The sequence below is a fragment of the Gobio gobio genome (genome assembly GCF_949357685.1).
Source record: "Gobio gobio genome assembly, chromosome: 19".
Lineage (NCBI taxonomy): Eukaryota > Metazoa > Chordata > Actinopteri > Cypriniformes > Gobionidae > Gobio > Gobio gobio.
This window is the reverse complement of record NC_137112.1, coordinates 23,251,289-23,273,516: the sequence shown is the minus strand read 5'-3', so window position 1 is coordinate 23,273,516 and position 22,228 is coordinate 23,251,289. Positions and strand designations below refer to the sequence as shown.

General features: G+C 37.6%; 1 protein-coding gene across 3 annotated transcripts in view; it reads left to right on the top strand.

Moving 5' to 3' along the window:
- The window catches only part of palm1a (paralemmin 1a), a 61,971-nt gene that overhangs the window by 8,126 nt on the left and 31,617 nt on the right, over nt 1-22,228 (top strand). For all 3 annotated transcript variants that reach the window (XM_079844734.1, XM_079844736.1, XM_079844735.1), the window contains exons 2-3: nt 14,951-14,996; nt 17,038-17,118. In XM_079844734.1, the coding sequence (XP_079700860.1) occupies nt 14,951-14,996; nt 17,038-17,118 (127 nt within the window). The remainder of the gene's footprint in view (nt 1-14,950; nt 14,997-17,037; nt 17,119-22,228) is intronic.

The following is a 22,228-nucleotide window of genomic DNA, read 5'->3' as shown; positions in this document are numbered from 1 at the left end:
ATTAGGAGGAACAAATTAGTACAACATAATAAATATATAATAATTTTATAATTAATATTTTTTTATAGTTCATGTCCACAATATAAATTAAGCCTTATTGAAGGCTGTTTCTGCCACTGAATAAAAACATTTAAAGGGTAATTGTGAGATAAAAACGTTTTTGTTCCCTTGTTTTAATTTAGTTTAATTATGGTTAAAATTATTTAAAACCATTTAACTTACATTATACTGTAACATCCGTGTTTACACCGAACGCAAGCGGCGTGATGCGACACGACAAAAGACAATATAACACATTATAATCAGTGATGTTGTCTACACTGGATGCGACACAACATGATAAATCTCCGTCAGTAAACAGATTTTTTCTATTTATGATGTACCCCAAGCACTCGCGATACTCCTCATAGGAAGGACAAATGGATTTGAAACGGTCGTTTTGTTGCGTCCAGTGTAGACAGCTTCTAGCTGTCGTGTCGCATCCGGTGTAGATGGTCGTGTCCGGTGTAGACATGGTGTAACTCCCCATTATGGCTGGCTGCCAGAACGTTGCCATGCATTTGCAATAGATAGATTGTTGCTTATGTGTTCTGGATGGTTTCTAGGTTGGTCTCAATGATATTTTGTTTCCTATATATATCCTAGGTTCAAAGCATATTGGATTTTTTTGTGTTGTGTATTTTGCAGTAAGCTATCTTACAGGTAGCATTACATTTAAGCCTTAGATAGAGAAATAAGGGTGTGTTCACAGTCACACTTGTAGTTTGTTATGCTTTGGTTTGTTTGGTCCAGAACAAAAAAGGACAAAAGTCTGCTTAGCCGTCACATTGGCATTTTAACACCGAACCTTAAAGGCATGTGGATATGTTCACAACCTGACTGGTCAGCTACGTATATTTCACTACAGAACAGTAGGCTACAGTATGTGCGTATGATGCTATTTTGACCAGCTGAGAACTTGTGAAGAACTGTGATGGAGTCAAATGTGTAAAAGAGTCAAAACAGCGGCAGGAATCCCTCCATCACACACACAAATGAGGATCTGCGAGGAGATGTGCTCTGATGCCTGTACTGAACTGTGATGGGCAACACTGCGATAATTTGTGACTATGGTGAGAAAAAACAGTTATGCATGAGCATTCTGTCCTTTTTAGGGTCGCATCTTGTGACATGTCTCGCTTTTGGTTCGTTTACATGTCTTTGGTCCGTGTTACGTTTATATTTAATTCGAACCTCACCAGAGTTTGTTTTGTAAGCGGAACAATGCCCATCTTTTCAGTGGTCTCGGTCCGCTTGTTTGGTGAGCATCAGGGTTCGGAGGGCAGCGTTCACACTTCAATTAAAATGAACCGCAACTAACAAAGCAATCACACCAGGGTTCGTTTTAATCGAACCAAACATGCCAAGCGTGATCACACCCTAATTTACTCACCCATATTGTTCCTAACCTCTGTGGAGCACAAAAATAAGATTTAAACACTGCAAAAAATGCTTTTCTTACTTGGTATTTTTGTCTTGTTTTCAGTCCGAATATCTAAAAAATCTTACATTAAGAAGCATTTACTAGACAAGCAAAAGTTTTTGTCTTGTTTTGGGGGAAAATAATTCATAATTAAAGGGTTAGTTCACCCAAAAATGAAAATTCTGTCATTAATTACTCACCCTCATGTCGTTGGACACCCGTAAGACCTCCGTTCATATTCGGAACACAAATGAAGATATTTTAGTTGAAAGCTGATGGCTGAGAAAGGCTTCACACAGGCCTCCATTGGCATTCAGTACATTGACACTTCCAAGATCCATGAAAGGCACTTAAAACGTCGTTACAAAGTCTATCTCACCACAGTGGCTCTACAATAATCATACAATGCGACGACAATAGTTTTTGTGCGCAAAAAAAAATCAAAAGAACACCTTTATCCAGCTTGTTATTGCCTTCCGCGTGTGTCTCCACGACGCATGCGCGAGAATATGACGTAGCGCCGGGGCTCGGGATTCCATGAAATGCACACTCTAACCCCATTTTGAGCACTACGCCGAGACCTAAAGCACGATCAATGTAGAATCCAACAGCTGAGATACGCGCGTCTTCCTCTGCTCGTAAACAAATCGCTTCTGGGTCATATGTCCGAACGCCGGATCTGCGTCATATTCTCGCGCATGCGTCGTGGAGGCATACACGGAAGTCGAGAACAAGTTGGATAAAGGTGTTATTTTGATTTTTTTTTGCGCACAAAAACTATTGTCGTCGCATTGTATGATTATTGTAGAGCCACTGTGGTGAGATAGACTTTGTAACGACGTTTTAAGTGCCTTTCATGGATCTTGGAAGTGTCAATGTACTGAATGCCAATGGAGGCCTGTGTGAAGCCTTTCTCAGCATCAGCTTTCAACTAAAATATCTTCATTTGTGTTCCGAATATGAACGGAGGTCTTACGGGTGTCCAACCACATGAGGGTGAGTAATTAATGACAGAATTTTCATTTTTGGGTGAACTAACCCTTTAAGTGAGTTTTTGCTTAAAATTAGCAAAATAATCTGCCAATGGGGTAAACAAAATAATCTTAATTCAAACAGAAAACAAGATTATTTTGCTTACCCCATTGGCAGAATTCTTTGCTTATTTTAAGCAAAAACTCCCGTAATTTTTAGTTATTTTCCCCCAAAACAAGACAAAAACTTTTGCTTGTCTAGTAAATGCTTCTTAATGTAAGATTTTTTTGATATTTGGACTGAAAACAAGACAAAAATACTAAGTAAGAGAAGCATTTTTTTTGCAGTGAAAATTTCTTCTCAGAATCAGTAGGTTCCAGTATTTTTTAACCATATTGACTTGATCTTTTTTTGTCAGGGGCAGCCCTAAATATCAAACATACGGAATGACATGAGGATGGGTTGTAAATGATGACAGACTTTTCATTTTTGGGTGAACAAACAGACACATTCACTGTTCATAGAGTCCTCATAGAGTAGTACTAGCAGAATCTGGTCGTTCATCTCCTGCTGCTCAGCTGTGTCTGTGACCCTATAACCAGACATGATTACTCTGCTGTGATGCTTCTGTCTGCGAGGCTGCTGGTGTTGAGCCCAAAGGCATGAACAGCCCTGCACATGGGTTAAACTTATACTATAAATCAGAGTCAGTCTATAGAGTCTGAGTCCATGCTTCAGGCTAAGCATGCATTTCCTTGGCTGAATTCTCTTTGGAAATCTTTAGACAGTGCGGAAATGGATTGAATGATCTCAAACCATTTGTACACTCTTAGAAAACAAAAGTTTTAGTGGGGTTACTATAGAACCCTCGAATTTTAAAGGATGCTTAATGCCAAAAAGGTTCTATACAAGGAGAAATAATTGCATAATGCTTTCATGTTTAAAAGTTCATTTCAATTTTTTTTCTACTGATAAAGTGTTTATGAGCTGTTTAGTTTATAACATTTAATTAAACCCAAAAATCAGAATCTTTAAAGGGTTATTTCACCCAAAAATGAAAATTCTGTTAACATTTACTCACCCTCACGTTCATCTTTGGAACACAAATGAAATATTTGAGCTTTCTGTAATCTCCATTGACAGCTACGCAGCTACTACTCTGATGCTTTTGAAAGTTCATAAGGAGATCGTAAAACTAATTCATATGAAATGACAGGTTTAGCCCAGATTTTCTGAAGAGATTAAATAGCTTTATATGATGAACAGATTTAATTTTGGCTTTTATTCAGGTTTAAACATTGATCAGTGAACATAAACAGAAGCTCAACTGAACCTGCTTGACACGCAAGAACAAACCTCATTGGTTCTTGCGGAAGCTCAAACGTGCTGCGTAACGCACAAGAATTAACCTCATTGGTTCAAAACATGCTTGTGCTTCGTTTGCCATAATTGATGTGTGCATTGAGGCATGTTTATATGTGAATAAAACCCTAAATTCAATCTGTTCATAATAGCAATCGTGTCTCTTCAGAAAATTTGGACTAAACCACTCTAATGATCTCTACTTTTTGAAGTGTCAAAGTGGTAGTTGCTGTCAACGGAGGGACAGAAATCGCAAAGATTTCATCTAAAAGAACTTCAATTGTTTCCGAAGATGAATGGGTTTGAAATGATATAAGGGTGAGTTTTCTTCTAAGAAGTTATATTATTAAATTATAATATGTCACTTGTGAAAGCCTGGAAAGCCATATCCTCTCCTCCACAAGCAGCAGTAGTATAGGTTAAACCAATCATTTCTAGGCATTGAAGTACTTAGCCTTGACATTTAAGTGTTTTACTGAGTTATGGTTATTAGTTTTGTCGGGTCATTAGGAGCATGGCTCATTAGGTGGATTATTTAGACAGTTCTGCTACTGGGATGCAGACTGACTTAAATAAATGAACTGTTGTTCATTTGATTTAAAGGGGTCATGTCAGGTCAATTTTTTAAACTGTTGTCTGAGGTCAACTTATATGATGTTTGCGTGGTTTTCACATTCAAAAACATCATAATGATTAAGTAATAGGCTATTTTCTACCCTGGTTTTGAGCCTAGCTCCTGGAACGCTCGGTTTTTATGGGTGTGCCGCATTGAAGACTTGGAAGTAAATGCCCACTGCTATGAGTGGATAACAGTTTTGCATAATAATGAGTTTCGACTCCCCCATCAGTACACGTGGGGAATTGTTTTGAAAGCGTGTGGAAAAACGGCAACCGGAATGATTTGTCCACAGGGCTTGCTAAATGTCTTTAAAACAAACACAATGATTATCCTCTCATCCACCCGCCATTAATTGGAATGTTATTTTGTATTACTTGGCCCGCCCGATCGATGTATATAGCCGCGAATCATGCAACACACACACACACACACACACACACACACACACACACACACACACACACACACACACACACACACACACACACACACACACACACACACACACACACACACACACACACACACACACACACACACACACACACACACACACACACACACACACACACACACACACACACACACACACACACACACACACAAGCCAAGTACATGCATCAGCAAAACTTCACTGCAGACCAATCACCATGTTCAAAACTTCCACGATTTAATTTTTCCTTCAAATAAAAAGTCAAGAGATTGAACTATGCTCATCAAGAAAGGAATGTTATTTCACTATTTAAGATAGCCCGTCGGGCAGGCCGGTGATACATTTTGGTAGCCTTCAGAGAGGAATCCTTTTATTTTTAATATGTAAAAATGTTTGTGTGCTGCTGCGCGTCCCTGTGTGTAACAAGCCGAGTGTACACGCGTTGTGCACCCGCCTATAGGCGCATATTACTAATGCGCCCTTTAAATAACACAAAATATATTGCACTATGACATTAGACCAGGTTTTTGTTGGTAAGTTGCAGTCGTTTTCAGTTGCAAAATAGCAACGTGCCAACAATGTGCCTGAACACACCTCATTTTCAGACCAGCATGCCCATGGGCACACAGATGGGCATGAGAGCATTTGCTATTTAAATAACGTGGTGTTGGATGTGAAAATGATAACTGCATCGGGCTAAAACTAGCAAAACACACTTGCGCTGGGTGTATGATAGAGCCCATAATGTGTAAAATTCCAAGAGTCATACTTAGGTTTCATTAAATGAAATAATACAAAATAAAAAAAACCTTTTTTGGGTGCGTAGATCAGTGGAAATTTTTCATTGAATAAAATAAAGCCAAGATAAATATAAATAAATAAATATTTGATGGAAAAACCTAAACTTAAAAAAACTTGAACGAAAATTAGAAATGCAACTTACTGACAAAATAAGTCGAAGTAATACAATTAATAAAAACATAAAATAAAAATTAATGAAAGTTAAATAGAAATATGTCAGAAAATGACAAAAGCACATTATAACGCATAAAGCAATATAGTTTCTTGATCAGTAATCTCTGAAATGAAATGGTAAAGAATACTACAAAATATTATTAATAATAAGTTTAATTGGGCCCTTAATGTTTGTGTCCATTAGATTTAGAGGTGAGAACAGACAGGAAGTCAGGCTCATTAATCTATGTTCCAAGTAGAACACAAATTAGAGCTTTGGTCAAAATCTGGCATGAATAGTTCTTAATGTTTCTGTTTGCGGGACACTCCCGCAGTCATGGGGTCTCAAAGCTGCTCTTTGTGTCTCATGCTTTTTTTTTTTTACTGCAGGATGACGTTTGCTCATCCACACAACCTCAAAACATCCCTGAACTCAGCTGAGAGACATGAAATGATCTGACCTCTGAAACTGTTAGAAGAATGTATTCAGACCGTGTTGAGATGAGGTGCTGCTTTATTGAGTGGAAAAACATCTGTTTTAGTTCTCTAGCATGTCTGATGTGATTTCTTTAGGGTAAAAGAGATGCCTTGAATTCCTTCTTCTCTTTTGACTGTTTTTGAACAAGTGGTGCATGTCAAAAGCAGCTTAATTTGTGAAATATGTGATTAATCTAAGAAAATACCTGAGGAAACAATAATATCCTTTTATGGCATAAGTTCTATCAAAATCATCATATTATCATGGCCAAGAGAATAAAAAACAGATGTGGACAATCAGAACCTGTTACTTAGTGTTTTGGGTTTATTTCACTGTTTGTTTTAGCAATGCAGATGCCGCAACTGCAACACACAACCAACCAACTTGCCAATGCAAATAAAAACTGCAAGCAAAAATTCTCTATTGACCGTCAGCCAAGATGAATTTATTCTGTCCTGGATAGCGGGGTTACAGATAAAAACTAGTATGTGGCTATAGTCTTGTGATCTTGAAGATGAGAGGCAACCATGCTTCAGGCTACTAATAGGCCTGGAGTTTCATGTGAATGTACATCATTTTGAACATTACAAAAAAATAAATAATTTGTGAATTTAGTAGCTAGTGTTTTTATTTACTTTTAGTAATGAGTAAATTATATCAGTGATAATCCAAACAAATTGGAAACTTCTGCCCAAAGCTGATGTCACAATCATGTCCTGTTTAGTTGTGTTTTCTGTGTCAGTATAATGTTTACATGGAGATTTTTTGCTTCAATCTGAATGAATTCATTTTCATTCCGAACGTAGTGTTTACTTGAACGCTAAATAAAGTGATCGGGTTGATGTGCGCATTTATAATTCACAAGCTTCTGATCGTATTTCATCTTTTGACATGTGCACAGTGCACAGATATACTGAGTTTCCAGCTGTTGGTGCATACTAACCATTGCCATTTTCTTTGTTTTAAAATGCAGACTTAATAGTTTTCTATTTCAGGTCATAATTAGGCAAAGACGAGCATATGAATCGTTATGCCGTGCTGGTTATATTGATCAAACAGTAAAAACGCCCATTCCTGCGCCCAAAAGGTGTCTGAGGATAAGAGTCCAAAACAAGGTCTGGTGGGACGTTGTCCTGCTCCACTTCACAGATGATGAGTGGAAAGATAATTTTAGAATGACAGGACAATCATTTATGACACTTTATTCAACAGGAAGAACAGCCAGAGATTGTCTTAAGGAGATGAGAGGGTCTGTATCTCTTACCATTGGAGAATGTGTAACGGCTTACTTGGATCACGTGCAGCACCTCTCAGCCTATAAGTAAATCGCTTACATCCCAAAAACACAAACACAGTTCTCATGAACAACTCGATAGCACGAGCACGACAGTCCAACTAAAGAAGATTAGAGGATTATATCAATCACGAAAAGGAAACAAACATATATTAGGAGTATATTATCTTACTTTTCGGACACACTTTGGGAGCTGACGCTTGAAACAGAGAGTGAGGAGGTTTAGACGCTCCAGGCTTATACGGTGCGGAAATTAATGGGTAATTATCATCGCTGAAGTGAATGACAATACGATCACAAATGGACAAGCAAGCAAACATGACACATGAGCATGTTCAAGCAAAAGCCATCATATATGAGTTCTGTGAAACAAAACAAAATCAATGTTACTTGCCTATCGAGAAGAAATAAAGCAACCTCGGCCTTTGCTCCTTGAGTTCTCTCCAGCGCTGGAAAGCTGATCCGATATTTACACGGGTCCTACTTCTTGCCTGATTGTAAGCCTTCTTTTGTTCCACAGACATCTTCCACATTTGTTTTTTTTATCTGCCATCTCGATCTTTCTGTCGTCGCTCGGCTAATGTCAGTCCTGTGTCGTGTCTTTTGAAAAATTACGTGTACTGAGCAGTCTCTTCTCCCTGTCTTTAGTAGACACGCCCCTTACTGCTGATTGGCTATAAGTTTGTTTTGGTACTCGGCCTGAGACACTTTTCTAAAGCAGTTTTAGAATACCACTTACCCCACCTTAAAAAAGTGTTATATCATCATCATTAGGCACAGCAGAGTCATACATCATTACAACACAAGACTAACCTGGCACCAATAGAAAGAATACTAAGAATATATATATTTTTTTATTTTCATTAACAATATACAATATATCCCAATAATTAAATTATTAATTTTCTTTTTATTCATTCAAATGCATAATATCAGCGCCATCTGCATACATGCAGTTATAATAGTCATACCCTTCAAGTCTTATAACATAGCCAAAGAAAGAAAACATCTGTATTTTCTACTTTCTTTAGACAATACACTCAATATTATTATTAAAAACTATGGAAATGCCGTAAATGAGTCCTACCTGTCGCAACATTCCCTTCTCTGCGTGTCCTTATAAAATAACTTTTTTATCATAGTAAAATCGATATATCATTCCCAACAAACATATTGTTTAACGTAAAACATGTTGAAGATTAGCAGATAAGCAGTCGATTCATTAAATGACAAGCTGTTTCCTCACAAAAGTGGTTTATTCATTGTAGTGAAACCTCTTCTCTGTTGACTTCCATAAAAAAAACAGCCTCTGGTCTCCATTCCTGCATATTTGCGGCCACAGCGTTAGCATTAGCCGTTACGCTTTTTTGGCTAAAGGTTGCAGGCTTCTCATCTAGTGGCTTGGGAACTCTACGCTATTGCTCATCCGCAGTACTTTCCAGTTTAGGGTTTCAATCCGATCCAGTTTTTACATGCCCTCTCGAACGGATTACAAAAGGAATAAACCACCCCTTCCAATACGAGTGATATTTGAATCAGATCTGGCCAATTAATTCTGATTGACGTGGTTACATGTGACTTTTTTTTTTCCGATTGTGTTACTAGGCTGGTTACGATCAGATTATAAGGGTTCATGTAAACGCAGCTACTGTTCTGCCTGAATTCTAGTTCATTGTTTGTTCCCATAGTTTTTAATTAGTCTCGCACCTGTTCCTTGTTCTGTTGATTGTATTCTCTGTGTATTTAAGACAGAGCTGGTATTGAAGTTATTCTTGATCGTCCATATTGAGTCACACTCTATGTTTGGATTTATCTACACATAAAATGGTGACAGCTGAACGTTTGTCCAGGGTCATGAAGTTAAAGCCTTTGAAACACAGTGCCCCCCAAAAAAGTATTTTTTAAGCCACACTTAAAAACTTATAAATGCCATTGCATTAATTCACAAATGATCAAACCAAGTGGCATGTTTTAAGAGAAAGATAAAACAGTTTAAGCATTTCAAGCAAAACATTTCACAAAAAGTTTGTTTTAATCAAATTATAAAACAATTGTAGTATTTGGAGTAGGCTACCTATTTATATTTCTTACTTTCTTGTCAAACTTTAGTGAAACATGTTCATAGTGATGAACTACACTACTGTTCAAAAGTTTGAGATTTATTCTTCCTGAAATAAAATTTTTTTATTCAGCAAGGATACATTAACTTGATCATAAGTGACATTTATAATGTTTCAAACGATTTATTATTTCAATAACGTTCTCTCATTATTTCTATAACTTTCTATTCATCAAAGACTCCTGAAAAAATGTATCATGGTTCCCACAATTTGTTTACATAGCTACTAATAAGTTAGTAAATCTTTATTGAGCACTAAATCAGCATATTAGAATGATTTCTGAAGGAGTCAGAAAAATTGGCTTGTGCCTTGAAAAATTCAGCTTTGCCATCACAGAAATATTAATAATATTACATTTAATGTCACATTATTACTGAACTTTACTGTTTTTACTGTATTTTTTATCAAATAAATGCAACCTTAGTAAGCAAAAGAGACTTCCTTCAAAAACATAAAAAAAACCTTCAACACCAATGGTACAGTAGTCTACACTTATAAGGGGAATTGACAGCCCCTAAAAATCACACCAGTTATTAGAATGAATTCCAAAAAACATGATTATATTAAATTCAAATTAAGTGAAATTATATATTTAAAATTGATGAGTACTTTCAATTCTATTAGCTTTTGTTAGTAGCTTGTAGTGTGAAAAACTGAAAAGTGCAACTTGACTGTAGCTGAGTAGCAGTTTTAGTAGTTTTCCCATCACTGGCTCTTACATAACATTACAAGACAACTCGGACGTGCTTTTGACAGCTATTAAAGTGTTAAGCTAGTAAAGGAAATCTAATCAGCTGGCGAATGGGGCGTGCTGACCGGACCCGCTCTGAGATCCTGCTGTTGTTTGTGCTAGCTATGGCAGATAAGCATGTGATGGGAGGAAAATTAGCCAGACACATGACCCTCATTTTACAGATGACTGAGCCTCTGCTGCACTGAATCTGCAGCTGTATAGATTTTAAAAAAAGAGAGCCTTACTGTTCTGTGAGAAGTACATTATTATGTCATTTTATGCCTGACAACACTGACCTACTAACCCTGAACCCAGCACTGCGGCAGACTTGCACCGAGCTTAATTTGTAAGGAATGGTTTCTTTTTATGAAGCATTTTTTTCTGTAAGCTACTATCATGCTTCTTACCCAATATGGGTGACTATATCTGTATTTGTAAATAATTTATAGACTGATTCCACTCAAATGTGTAAACATTAGCTAAATTCAGAGTAGCATATTAGCATAGCAATTATTGTCTTTCAGTGTTTTGCTATTACGAATTCAGCCTTTATTTATTTGAGCATCCCACCAGCCTGAAAAAATATTGGCTCAACCAATATTGGTTGAATTTTTTAAAACATTCACTCCAAGACAAATGTCTGGTGCAAATATGTGACGTGATAAACGCCTTAGGCTACATCCACATTAATCTGGATAGATTTGACAGCATTTTCGTTCACACTAGCGGTCTTGCCCACACTGAAATGTCCGAAAACTCAAAATTCACCTTACTACACATACTGTACCCCCATAAAAGCTCACTGAGATGATACGGAACAAGACAAGTTATCACGCAATTATTCTGACAGGATAATTTTATTTAGCAAAATATCTCACCATTCACTGATGCGTTCAGGTCGCACTTGCACACCATTATAGACTATATTGACAGAAATATTGGGACCCCTCCAAATCATTGAATTCAGGTGTTCCAATCACTTCCATGGCCACAGGTGAATACAATGAAGCACTTAGGCATTCAGATTGCTTCTACAAAGAATGGGTTGCTCTCAGGAGCTCATTGAATTCAAGTGCAGTACCATGATAGGTTGCCACCTGTGCATTTGTGAAATTTCCTCACTACTAAATATTCCACGTTCAACTTTTAGTGATATTATAACAAAGTGGAAGCAATTGGGAATAACAGCAACTCATCCACAAAGTGGTAGGCCACGTAAAATCACAGAGCGGGTCAGCGCATGTTGAGTCGCACAGTTTGGGGATGGCTCCTTCCTGTTCCAACATGACTGCGCATCCAATGTACAAAGCAAGGTCCTTAAAGACATGGATGAGCGAGTTTGGTGTGGAGGAACTTGACTAACCTGCACAGTCCTGACCTCAACCCGATAGAACACCTTTGGGATGAATTAGAGCGGAGACTGCGAGCCAGGCCTTCTCGTCCAACATCAGTGCCTGACCTCACAAATGCGCTTCTATAAGAACGGTCAAAAATTCCCATAAACACACCCCTAAACCTTGTGGAAAGTCTTCCCAGAAGATTTTAGGATGTTATAGCTGCAAAGGGTGGGCCAACTCCATATTAAACCCTACGGATTAAGAATGGGATGTCATTAGACTTCATGTGCATGTAAAGGCCAACATCCCAAAACTTTTGGCAATACAGTGTGTTTGCTCTAAAACGCAACTGCTTTCTTGTTTTGCCAAGTAAATTCGTCCTCTTTGCAGAACTGTGATATGAAGAGTGTGCAAAGTAACATATTTTAGCAACTGTGTGAAAGTGAATAGCACATAACAGGCTCCATACTTGTAAACAGGAATACATATTGTACAATACAATAGTCGTTACTAGAATGTTAATAATGCATTACTCATTTGTTCCTTTGTAGTCATGATGGAACAGTATTCTAAAATGTTACCAACATGGCTTACGAATATGGGTGTTTGTTAGTTTCATGAGTATGGCTTATATATGGTGAGGGATTTTATGAGAGGCTATTATTTCAAGATTTTAAAATCAAAGAGGAACATTAAATATTTGTGTTCATATAGATCTGTTTAGTTGTTTTGCTTAATGTTATCAGGCGGCTGGAGAACTGCAGTGTTTTGTGCTGCGTATCAGTCTGTCTGGATGTGGACACGAATTCTGCTGAGTAAGCATCTCTGATCCGCGCTGAAGTCAAGCACACACAGGGGGGTTTTTGTGAAATGTGGGGACATTCCATAGGCGTAATGGTTTTTATACCGTACAAACCGTATTTTCTATCCCCTTACACTGCCCCTGCCCCTAAACCTACCCATCACAGGAAACTGCACAGTTTACTTTCTGTGAAAAAAAACTCATTCTGTATGATTTATAAGCATTTTGAAAAGTGAGGACATGGGTAACGTCCTCATATTTCACCCTCTTTTTGTAATACCTATGTCATACCCATGTCATTATACACATTTGTGTCCTGATATTTCTCAAAAACATGCCCACACAGACACGCACGCGTAATAAGAAGTGCTAATATGCAAATTTGGGATACACACTCTTGCTTCTGAAATCACACACAAATATCCCCATTAAAAGACCTTATGCTGTATCAATTTTAGGTTTGTGCCATGATAAAAAAAAATTATCTTATTTCTATGGCTTTCTAGCATGTTCACTAGGCTGCGCTGCTGTCAATTTAAGACCTGCACACATCTAATATACAGACACACGGCGATTTTACTTTCACTTTAGACATATAGGCACTAGTAACCTATACACTCAAACAGAGCCAATTTGGAAAGAAATAAAAATAATTAATTAAATGCAAAACCGGAAAAAACGCAATTCACAAGTGCGTATTGAACCGTGAATGGCGTAGCGAACGGTTCAATATTATACTGAGAATTGTGGCATCCCTAATTTTTACTACTATAATATATCAAAACTGGGAAGTAGTGTCCGTTCTTGGCGCTTATAAGCCCTGCCCGCGTGAGGCGTGCCGCTTCTCCAGATTCCTGCCTTTATTAGAGAGAAGAATATGTTCAGCTCCTTCCCTCCGAAGCTTCGAATATTCGATGTTGATTTCTACTGAAGCTTCGAAGCTCAAAAAAATGGTATTCGGACCAGCCCTACTTATTTCACAAGTGAAGATAACTCCCTTTTTAATATTTTATAAAATGGTTTGCCAGAATTTAGCAATTTTGCAAATGCACTGATTCACATAAAAGAATCAGTCTTCCCGTCTATATTTCCCACCCGTTTTAATGAGATGAAAATATTATTTCCGATCATATATGGTTTGGATATCTAAGATTTAGATATAAATTCACTATATTATAAAGACAATATAGTTCAGAGAAAAAGCATATGGCAGATTCAGTTTTAAATATCATCCTAACAGTCATATTGCCTTACAAAAGGAAGTTTGCATAATCACCTAGTGTTGGCGTATGGTGTGCACTGCAGGTTCAGCATCATGCACTAACTCCGCTCTTTGCTACTGTCATGCGTTCAGTTTCTCTGGCAGGCTGTTTGTACAGGTGTTGTGTTTTACTAATGTTGGGGGTGGGGAGGATGGGAATGCGAATGTGGTGGGTCGGAGAACAACCTTCACATTCTTCTTTTCCCTGATGGCATAGGAGCCGCCGCCACAGCTGTGTCCTTCAGCAGACGGGGGTGACAGCAGGGGTCCATCTTGCTGTTTGGAAGACCTTTTGGGCTGGGCCCTTAGTGAATGAACAAGGAAATGTGTGTGTGTTGATAATAAATGAGGGAGTGGAATGAGGATGTTCCTGATCGGAAAACAGATTTAATTTGTCATTAGGTAGATCTTCACACTTCCATTTGTCTACAGCAATCTCTCCCTCATGAGGATGTGGTCAACGTTAGCACGGTTCTTCAGCCATTTTATGCTCTTCTTGGAATCAGTTGCACAAACCTTACAAGGATTTTTTGCAGTTTCACTCCAAAGCTGAATATTTTCTTCTCTTGCTCAATCAAACTCAGCATGCATCAAATCTCAGAAAGCTTCAGAATCGTTTTTCAAACTTTTCCGTTCTTGCATTGTGGGAAAGCGCCATTTTAACCTGCATCTTGGCAGTCATTATTATTTTTTGGACCTTTAATAGATTTCATTTCTACTGTTCTGTAGGTTTCAGAGATATATCTATATATATATATATATAGAGCGTATGATTGATTGATTGTATACGTTTGGAAATCGTTATTATGCGGTTCATGTGATTTAAAAAAAAATATATATATTTTAATAATCAATAACAATATGCTTCATCATGATTCTTAATTAACACTTCTAAGTCAGGACTCTAGGAAAATGCCCTAATGTTAATTACAACATTGTACTTGTTGTGTGTTATGTGGGTATGATCATCTTATACAATATACCTATGTGAAGGCAGCAACTATGTAATTTTACACTCTAAAATAGCTAAGAGAGTCAAGATGCCAGAATCGGAAGCAAATCTGTCCTCTGTTTGCAATCATTGTTGTATTTAATAGCCTAATATATTTTCTCTGTCTTTCAGGATGTCAGAATCAGTCTCACAGCAGGAGCGGCTCCAGGCTATTGCAGTAAGTCGGATTCTCACACAACATGCTCTCCTAGCTGTCCTAATAAACCCACCTACTGAACCCATTTCACAAATCTGAAACTGGGTCAGAGATTTTTACATATGTGGCTTGAAAAAATGTTTTCTGCCCGTGTCTAAAATGTCATTTAAGGCACAATATGTAAGATTTTTGGATAAAAATATCCAAAAACCACTAAAACAAAGTTTTATATTTTGTTGACTTGTGTACACTATCCCAAATGTTTCCTACAATGTTGAAAATCCAGAGAAATCAGCTATTTTAACCAGTTAAATGGCACGTGTAATCGCCAATAATTTCATATCCACGATACCCTCGATTTTACTTCTGTAGAAACCATGGAAACACTAAAGATGCTTGAACATATTATGTGTTTTATTAGACAGGTGAGCAGCTGTTTGGATTCTGTTGTTGACAGAAAACTAATCATTGTTATATATAGATCAACACAGTTAGTTTTATTGTTTGAAACTCTTGTTTTCTTGATTTACCGCGAGTAACAGAGACAACACTATTTTGTCAAGTGGCTAACATGGCATAATCAGAAAGAGCTTTATTTGTATTAACAATAATACAGCATTTTCCCCTCCATGCCATTTAGTAACGCAAGTCATCCAGCTTTTATTAATATGATAATATCGATCTAGCTTAGGCTTACAGCATTGTGCAAAAAGTGTCTCATAGCAGCCACAGAGCGAACTCGCAAAGTAACGTTATCTTTAAACAAACTCAAACATATTTTTAGTATGATTGTTTTGACCAAGTAAAACAGCGCTGTGTTACCCCACAATTTTAATTTGTTAGATAAAGTGACCTGTATGAGTAGTAATTTAGCACTTTAGCACAAACGTAACTGTGGATGGAAAATGGAGATGGAGGTGAACGTTAAACGTAACTTTAAAAGTAACTTTTATCATAAAATATGCATAAACAACAAAGTGAAAGGTGCAGCAGCGGCCGACTGCGGCATAAAAGCATAATAAAAACAGCAACGTAAAATGAACATGAGTCCTGTCGGATTGCTTTCCATCAGCTGTAGAGGTGAAGATGACAACTCTCATGATTCCACACTCATTCATGGCGTCATCAAACTACGCCTTTGTTATTATTTTGAAAAAGCAACCTCTAGCTTCAAAACTTACATACTGTACCTCTAAGTGTTGGTCCAGCACATTTGATCTTATTTTAAGCACTAATTTAATCTATTAAAGTTGATGAAGAAATAAGATCAAATGTGGTTTTAGCTAGCAAGAGAAATTCTCATATTGCGTTGCACTATTTGCATTAAAAAAAATAATAAAAATAAATAAAGGTAGCAATTTGATAGTCTCTGAAAACTGCATATTCTAACTGCTTGTATAACAAAGCTAAAAGAACAAAAATGCAACAATGAAACCCAGAAATAAACTACACAGTTCCCTTCGTATTTAGACTTTGCATGTGTCTTATTTTTGTCAGTTTTATAGTAGAATCATGTTTTGAAACCCAGTCAACCTAAATATTTTATGATGGTAATATAAATCTTGCATTTTTTTATTTATTGTTTATTATTTTTTAAATGTGTAATGTTTTGTAGTCTTTTCTGACCAAGAAAAAGATCAGTCTGTTACTGCACACTTCACACACACAATCACACATGCCCTTCCTACTGGCTGGGATCTCGCTGATTGATGAATACATTGTTCTCATTGTTTTCTCTCACATATGAAGATTGTTAGCTCTCATTATAACATGCTCTGGTCTGAGAACAATGACAGGTTTTAACAAAAAAAAAGTATCCTTCAGAAAACCTTTTTTAGCCAACCTTACACACCAAAAGGAAGCTATTTTCACAGAACTGATGTTTGAAAATGTTTGAAGAACAGTGCAATCGCTGAGTGGAACAGAAAATGCTAGAGGAATTTGGTTGTTTTTGTATTGCATGCATTTTGTTCAACAATGCACCAGTGCAAAAACATGTTAGTGCTTTGGATGTGTATTAACACAGTATTATGTCTAATATCAGATATTTCTTTATTCACAGGAAAGGAGGAAAAAACAGGCAGAAATTGAGAATAAGAAAAGACAACTAGAGGATGACCGACGGCAGCTTCAGCACCTCAAGGTAAGACACTGATATCTGAGGCCAAAATATTTGTCATGACTGAAGTTTATATTTATATAAAGCTGGAATTTAAAATTGTCAGGTTGTGTAAATTGGTTTCCTGAGAATGGAATGAGACATGCATCATGCTGGTAACGCTATGGGTAAGATTTTGTGTGACCTGTGTCTGAAGCATGTGCGAAAACATGGTTGAACATCTTGATTGGCTGACCTGAGGACAGGTAGTCTCAGCCTCAGACGTCACGTCCACAGACCGTTGGCTGACCGTCTGATGCATATGGCACACTTATCTGGAAACACTTGAGGATTTTTGAAGTCGTCATCTGATTGGCTGAATTCTACAGGATGTCTGCAAAACGTGTGTGTGTTGCGGTTTTTAACGGTCCGCCTGAAAACAAATGCTGTGACACCAAACTCCCTCGTGGAAGAAGAACGCCGTCGTGTTTACAACTGTGACAATGAGCACTTATCAGGATCAACTAAACGCTGGATTTTCAATTCCATTGATGCAGTAAACTTGCACAACATTCTTGAATGAATAATTCATAGATGCATGCCGTTGTAGGGACATCGATTTGACATTTTCACGCCCCTAAACATGATGCGGAACAAAACAAACTGATTGGTTGCGTTACATGTCAGTCAGACGGCCTCTGGGAGGACCTTAGCGAATGAAAGCTGCGATAGAGTCCAGACCTTCTGCCATCAGTCTGAAGGTCTGGCTACACAAGACTAGAGGACAGGTGACGTAGCCCAGGACAAAATCTAATAGACTGAAGGAAGCCGCACAAGCATACTCGAAGTGTGGCAGTGCAATGCAGCGTCTAGTTCCCTTCTCAAGGAACAGGGTCACATACGACAACATGAGACGCTTCCTTTCGAATGGAACTCGACGCTGAATCATGGCGTTGACACTATGGCCGTTGACACTGATGGAAAATGCATGCCCATCAAGGCTATGAAACAGTGACACAGACACTTGTTGAGCAGAAAGACTGGATCAACCCAGAAGGACCTGTGATCCAGTTGAATTCATGTCCAGTTGAATTCATGTGTAAAATCTTATAAATGTGTGTGGAGTGGCCGCAACACAAACATCTTGCAAGGACGCATCCTAGGATAGTGCCTTTGAAGATGCTACACCCTGGGTGGAATGAGTTTTGACAGTTTTGGCAAAGCCATTTCACGCAATGCACAACTCCTAACTTAGCATTTTTACTGGCCATACTGTCTAAAAGACAAGTAATATGACGAATGATATGCTACATCAACTGACCTCACATCAGCCAATCAAGATTTGGCATGTTTTCATGCTTCAGACACCGGTCAGACAGAAGCCTTCCCATAGTGTCAATGTCATGATACAGCATTGAGTTCCATTCGAAAGGTATCCCACAGCTAATTTTGCCCTTATTGACAACCATGAGTGGGGTAAAACTCATCCGTTTAAATTATATTAAGCCTTAAAGTTCTGTATAATTAAGGGCGTGGTCACTTGAATGACAGGTGGATTGTTATCTGGGTGTGACGCACAGTGACGCGCTGCCGACTTTAGGCTTCAAAAGTGGTCTTCAGAAACCTACGGGTGACGTCACTGACACTATGTCCATATTTTTATACAGTCTATGATTCAAACCCAGAATTTGATTTTATCTTATTTTGAATTTTTATCTCATCATGTAATATAATAATTTCAACTTTTTATCTCATAACTGAATTAATTTCATAATTATGATTTTGACACCATTTCGTCTTTTGTCAATCTCATCATTTCGCATTTTTATCTCTTTATTATGACTTTTTATGTCATAATTATGATTTAACATTGACAATGATGAATTTTTTGTGCTAGAGAAATGTACTACCATTGTCTTTGATTTCCCTTGTATCTATAATTATTTATGACAGGGTTCTTCATCCTTTTTCAGGCTAAGAACCTGGTTATAAGGTTATAAGTGTTGCATTTTAAGATTGTTTGATGATATCAGTGTTGAATGGACCACTGTGATTTGGTGCAGTCTGGGCCAAGAACACCCTGTCAGACACAGGAAAGAGAATCTGCCACGGGGGGTGATGAGACATCCTGTTTGTGTGAAGAGGGAAATGCTTCACTCTGCTAAATATATGGTGTATTGTCTCTGTGGCCCTCAGGTCAGGTGTACATGATTGTGAACTGTTGGAGGTCTATTTTTCCCCATTTCAGTTTACGCTGTAGTTTAGAATAGACATTTGAATGTCTCTGGATATGTTTGGAATAGCATGCTATCATACTAATACTACTTCTTTAGTGTCAGGACTATCCAATATATGGATATTTATATTGAGAATGTTTGATAAAAATGTGTGTATTTCATGTATTTTGTATTTTAAAGATATTGGAAGTGTTTTTTGACAATGCGCCACCTTGGAATTATAAGGTTCTATCTGCATTCTGACTGGTTTGGAGATAGAGCTTTAAAGTTTTTGCATTCCATTTGACTGTGTAGAAAGAACCTTTTTATTTTCTAAATAAAAAGGTAAAAAAAACTTAAAAACTTAAAAAACAACATCATGTAAAGAAGTTGTCACAGAATAAGAATATGTGAATAACTCAATTTTGACAAAAATGTCAGATAGAACCTTATAATTCCAAGGGGACGAATGGTGTATTGTCTCTGTGGCCCTCAGGTCAGGTGTACATGATTGTGAACTGTTGGAGGTCTATCTTTCCCCATTTCAGTTTACGCTGTAGTTTAGAATAGACATTTGAATGTCTCTGGATATGTTTGGAATAGCATGCTATCATACTAATACTACTTCTTTAGTGTCAGGACTGTCCAATATAATGGATATTTATATTGAGAATGTTTGATAAAAATGTGTGTATTTCATGTATTTTGTATTTTAAAGATATTGCAAGTGTTTTTTGACAATGGTGTATTGTCTCTGTGGCCCTCAGGTCAGGTTTACATGATTGTGAACTGTTGGAGGTCTATTTTTCCCCATTTCAGTTTACGCTGTAGTTTAGAATAGACATTTTAATGTCTATTCAGAGAGCGTGCTGGGGACTATTTTCAGGCGCTGTGTAATATCATTGCGCCGCTACACCCATGGTACAACTCAAAGTTCCTTGATTATTACGCAGGAATGAGAGTATAGTTCCTAGCCATATCGGCCTAGGAAATCACAACTTTTCATTTTCCGTCGGTCTTACCAGTACACGGTGTAACTAACCACATCACAACATGTAAATAGGAAATTGTTGGCGTTATTTAGTCACTTATTGAGCAGTAGGCTAGCTGGAGCCCTTTACCTCCAGTCTTTGTGGGGGTGCGTCATACAGAGTTGAGAGACACAACCAGACACGGGGATGAGAATGGTGTGTATGGACTGATCTAACTCTGGGAGATACGGTGAATAAGATAAAGTCCCAAAAAGTCGCTGTGTTCCTTTAAGTAGCCTACTTTAAGAGGTCTTTCGTGATGCTACATATGCTGGGTTATGAATCTGATAGGTGCTTGAAATAAAATAAATGGTGCTTGAAAAGTCCTTGAATCTGGTGTTCATGAAAGAGTGGGAACCCTGTACATAGCAAATGCACTCGCACCCATTTGTTCGCCCATGGGCGTGCTGGTCTGAAAACGATGTGTGTTCAGGCGCATTGATGGCGCGTTGCTATTTTGAGGCAACTGAAAATGACTGCGCCATTGACCAACAAAAACCTGGTCTAAAGTCAATATTGCAGTATTTTTTGTGTTTTTGTATTTAAAGGGCGCGTTAGTAAAATGCGCCTATAGGCGGGTGCACAACGAACATAAACTCTGCTTATTACACACACTGGGACTCACACAAACAATATTAAATATTAAATATTACAAATAAAAGGATACAAGGATTCCTCTCTGGAGAAGCGTTCAGTCTTTCCGCTCGCAAATTCCGCCATGTAAATAGTGAATCCACCATGGTGCAAGTGCAACTGGCTTTTAAAGTGAATGGGAGATATTGATATTGATAATTGATATATGTGATATGTAATGTATGTGAGCCTTTTTACATAAGACACATTTGACTTCTATTTGTTTAATTTATTTTGGTCCAAAAACAACAACAAAAAACAACATAGGATACATCGCCCAACAGGTTATTTATGTGATTGATAACATAATTCGCAAACATGCATAGCATGCATGATGAACTGCACTATTCATGGTTGTTTTCAAAAATGGTAAGGCTTTTTAGACTTGTGCTATAACTGTGTGGCCTGTGGTACAAAACTTTCAACATTTGTATTCTGTAGCACCAGTGCTATGTTCAAAAATAGTTAGCATATAGCCCTGCGTGTTGGCTGTTGAACACAAAAGATATTTTAAAGAATGTTCATAATCAAACAGTTGACGGTAGCCATAGAGTGGGGCAGATATGACGTCACTGACGCCAATGGCAGTTAGCATCACACTGGTTCCTTCGATAAAAACCCAATAGGATTTTCCCATAGGCTTTTGGATTATCGCAAAAAACAAGCTCTGCGATCAACAAAAGTTTATGATTCTTAAACTTCACAGATGAACACAACTTTTATGAATTTTGAGGCCTAAATGCATGCTAGAAGTAAAAAGCTAAAGTTAGGCTATAAACAAACTACATCATCTCAAAACAAACAGAAAGTTTGAGTTGGTCTAGTTTATAAGAGCACAATTATAAGCATAATGAGGCTGTAAAAGCGGACCTATTCGATGTGATGACCTTTAATCTCCTCGACTGCCGTAGTGCCATTTAGCCACTTGTTAGCAACAAGACACGTAACAGCTTACAAGTGGGGTAATACTGATGTATTTAATGTCGTAGAATAAAACGTGAAAGTGTCTTGAGCTTGTGTTCAACACAGACCTTATTTCAGCCATTTAACCAAAATCCCATTCAAAAAACCCATTGACTTCTGGACGAGGGAACCAGAAGTGCCAAAATGCTAACTCACTTCCACGTTTTGGCCTACAAAGTGATTTCATACCTGCACCACTCTATAGACTTCCATAGTAGGAAAAAAAGTAAATGCTACCGTCAACTGTCTGGTTTCCAAAATTCTTTAAAATATCTTCTTTTGTGTTCAACAGAAGAAAGAATAGGATTCATA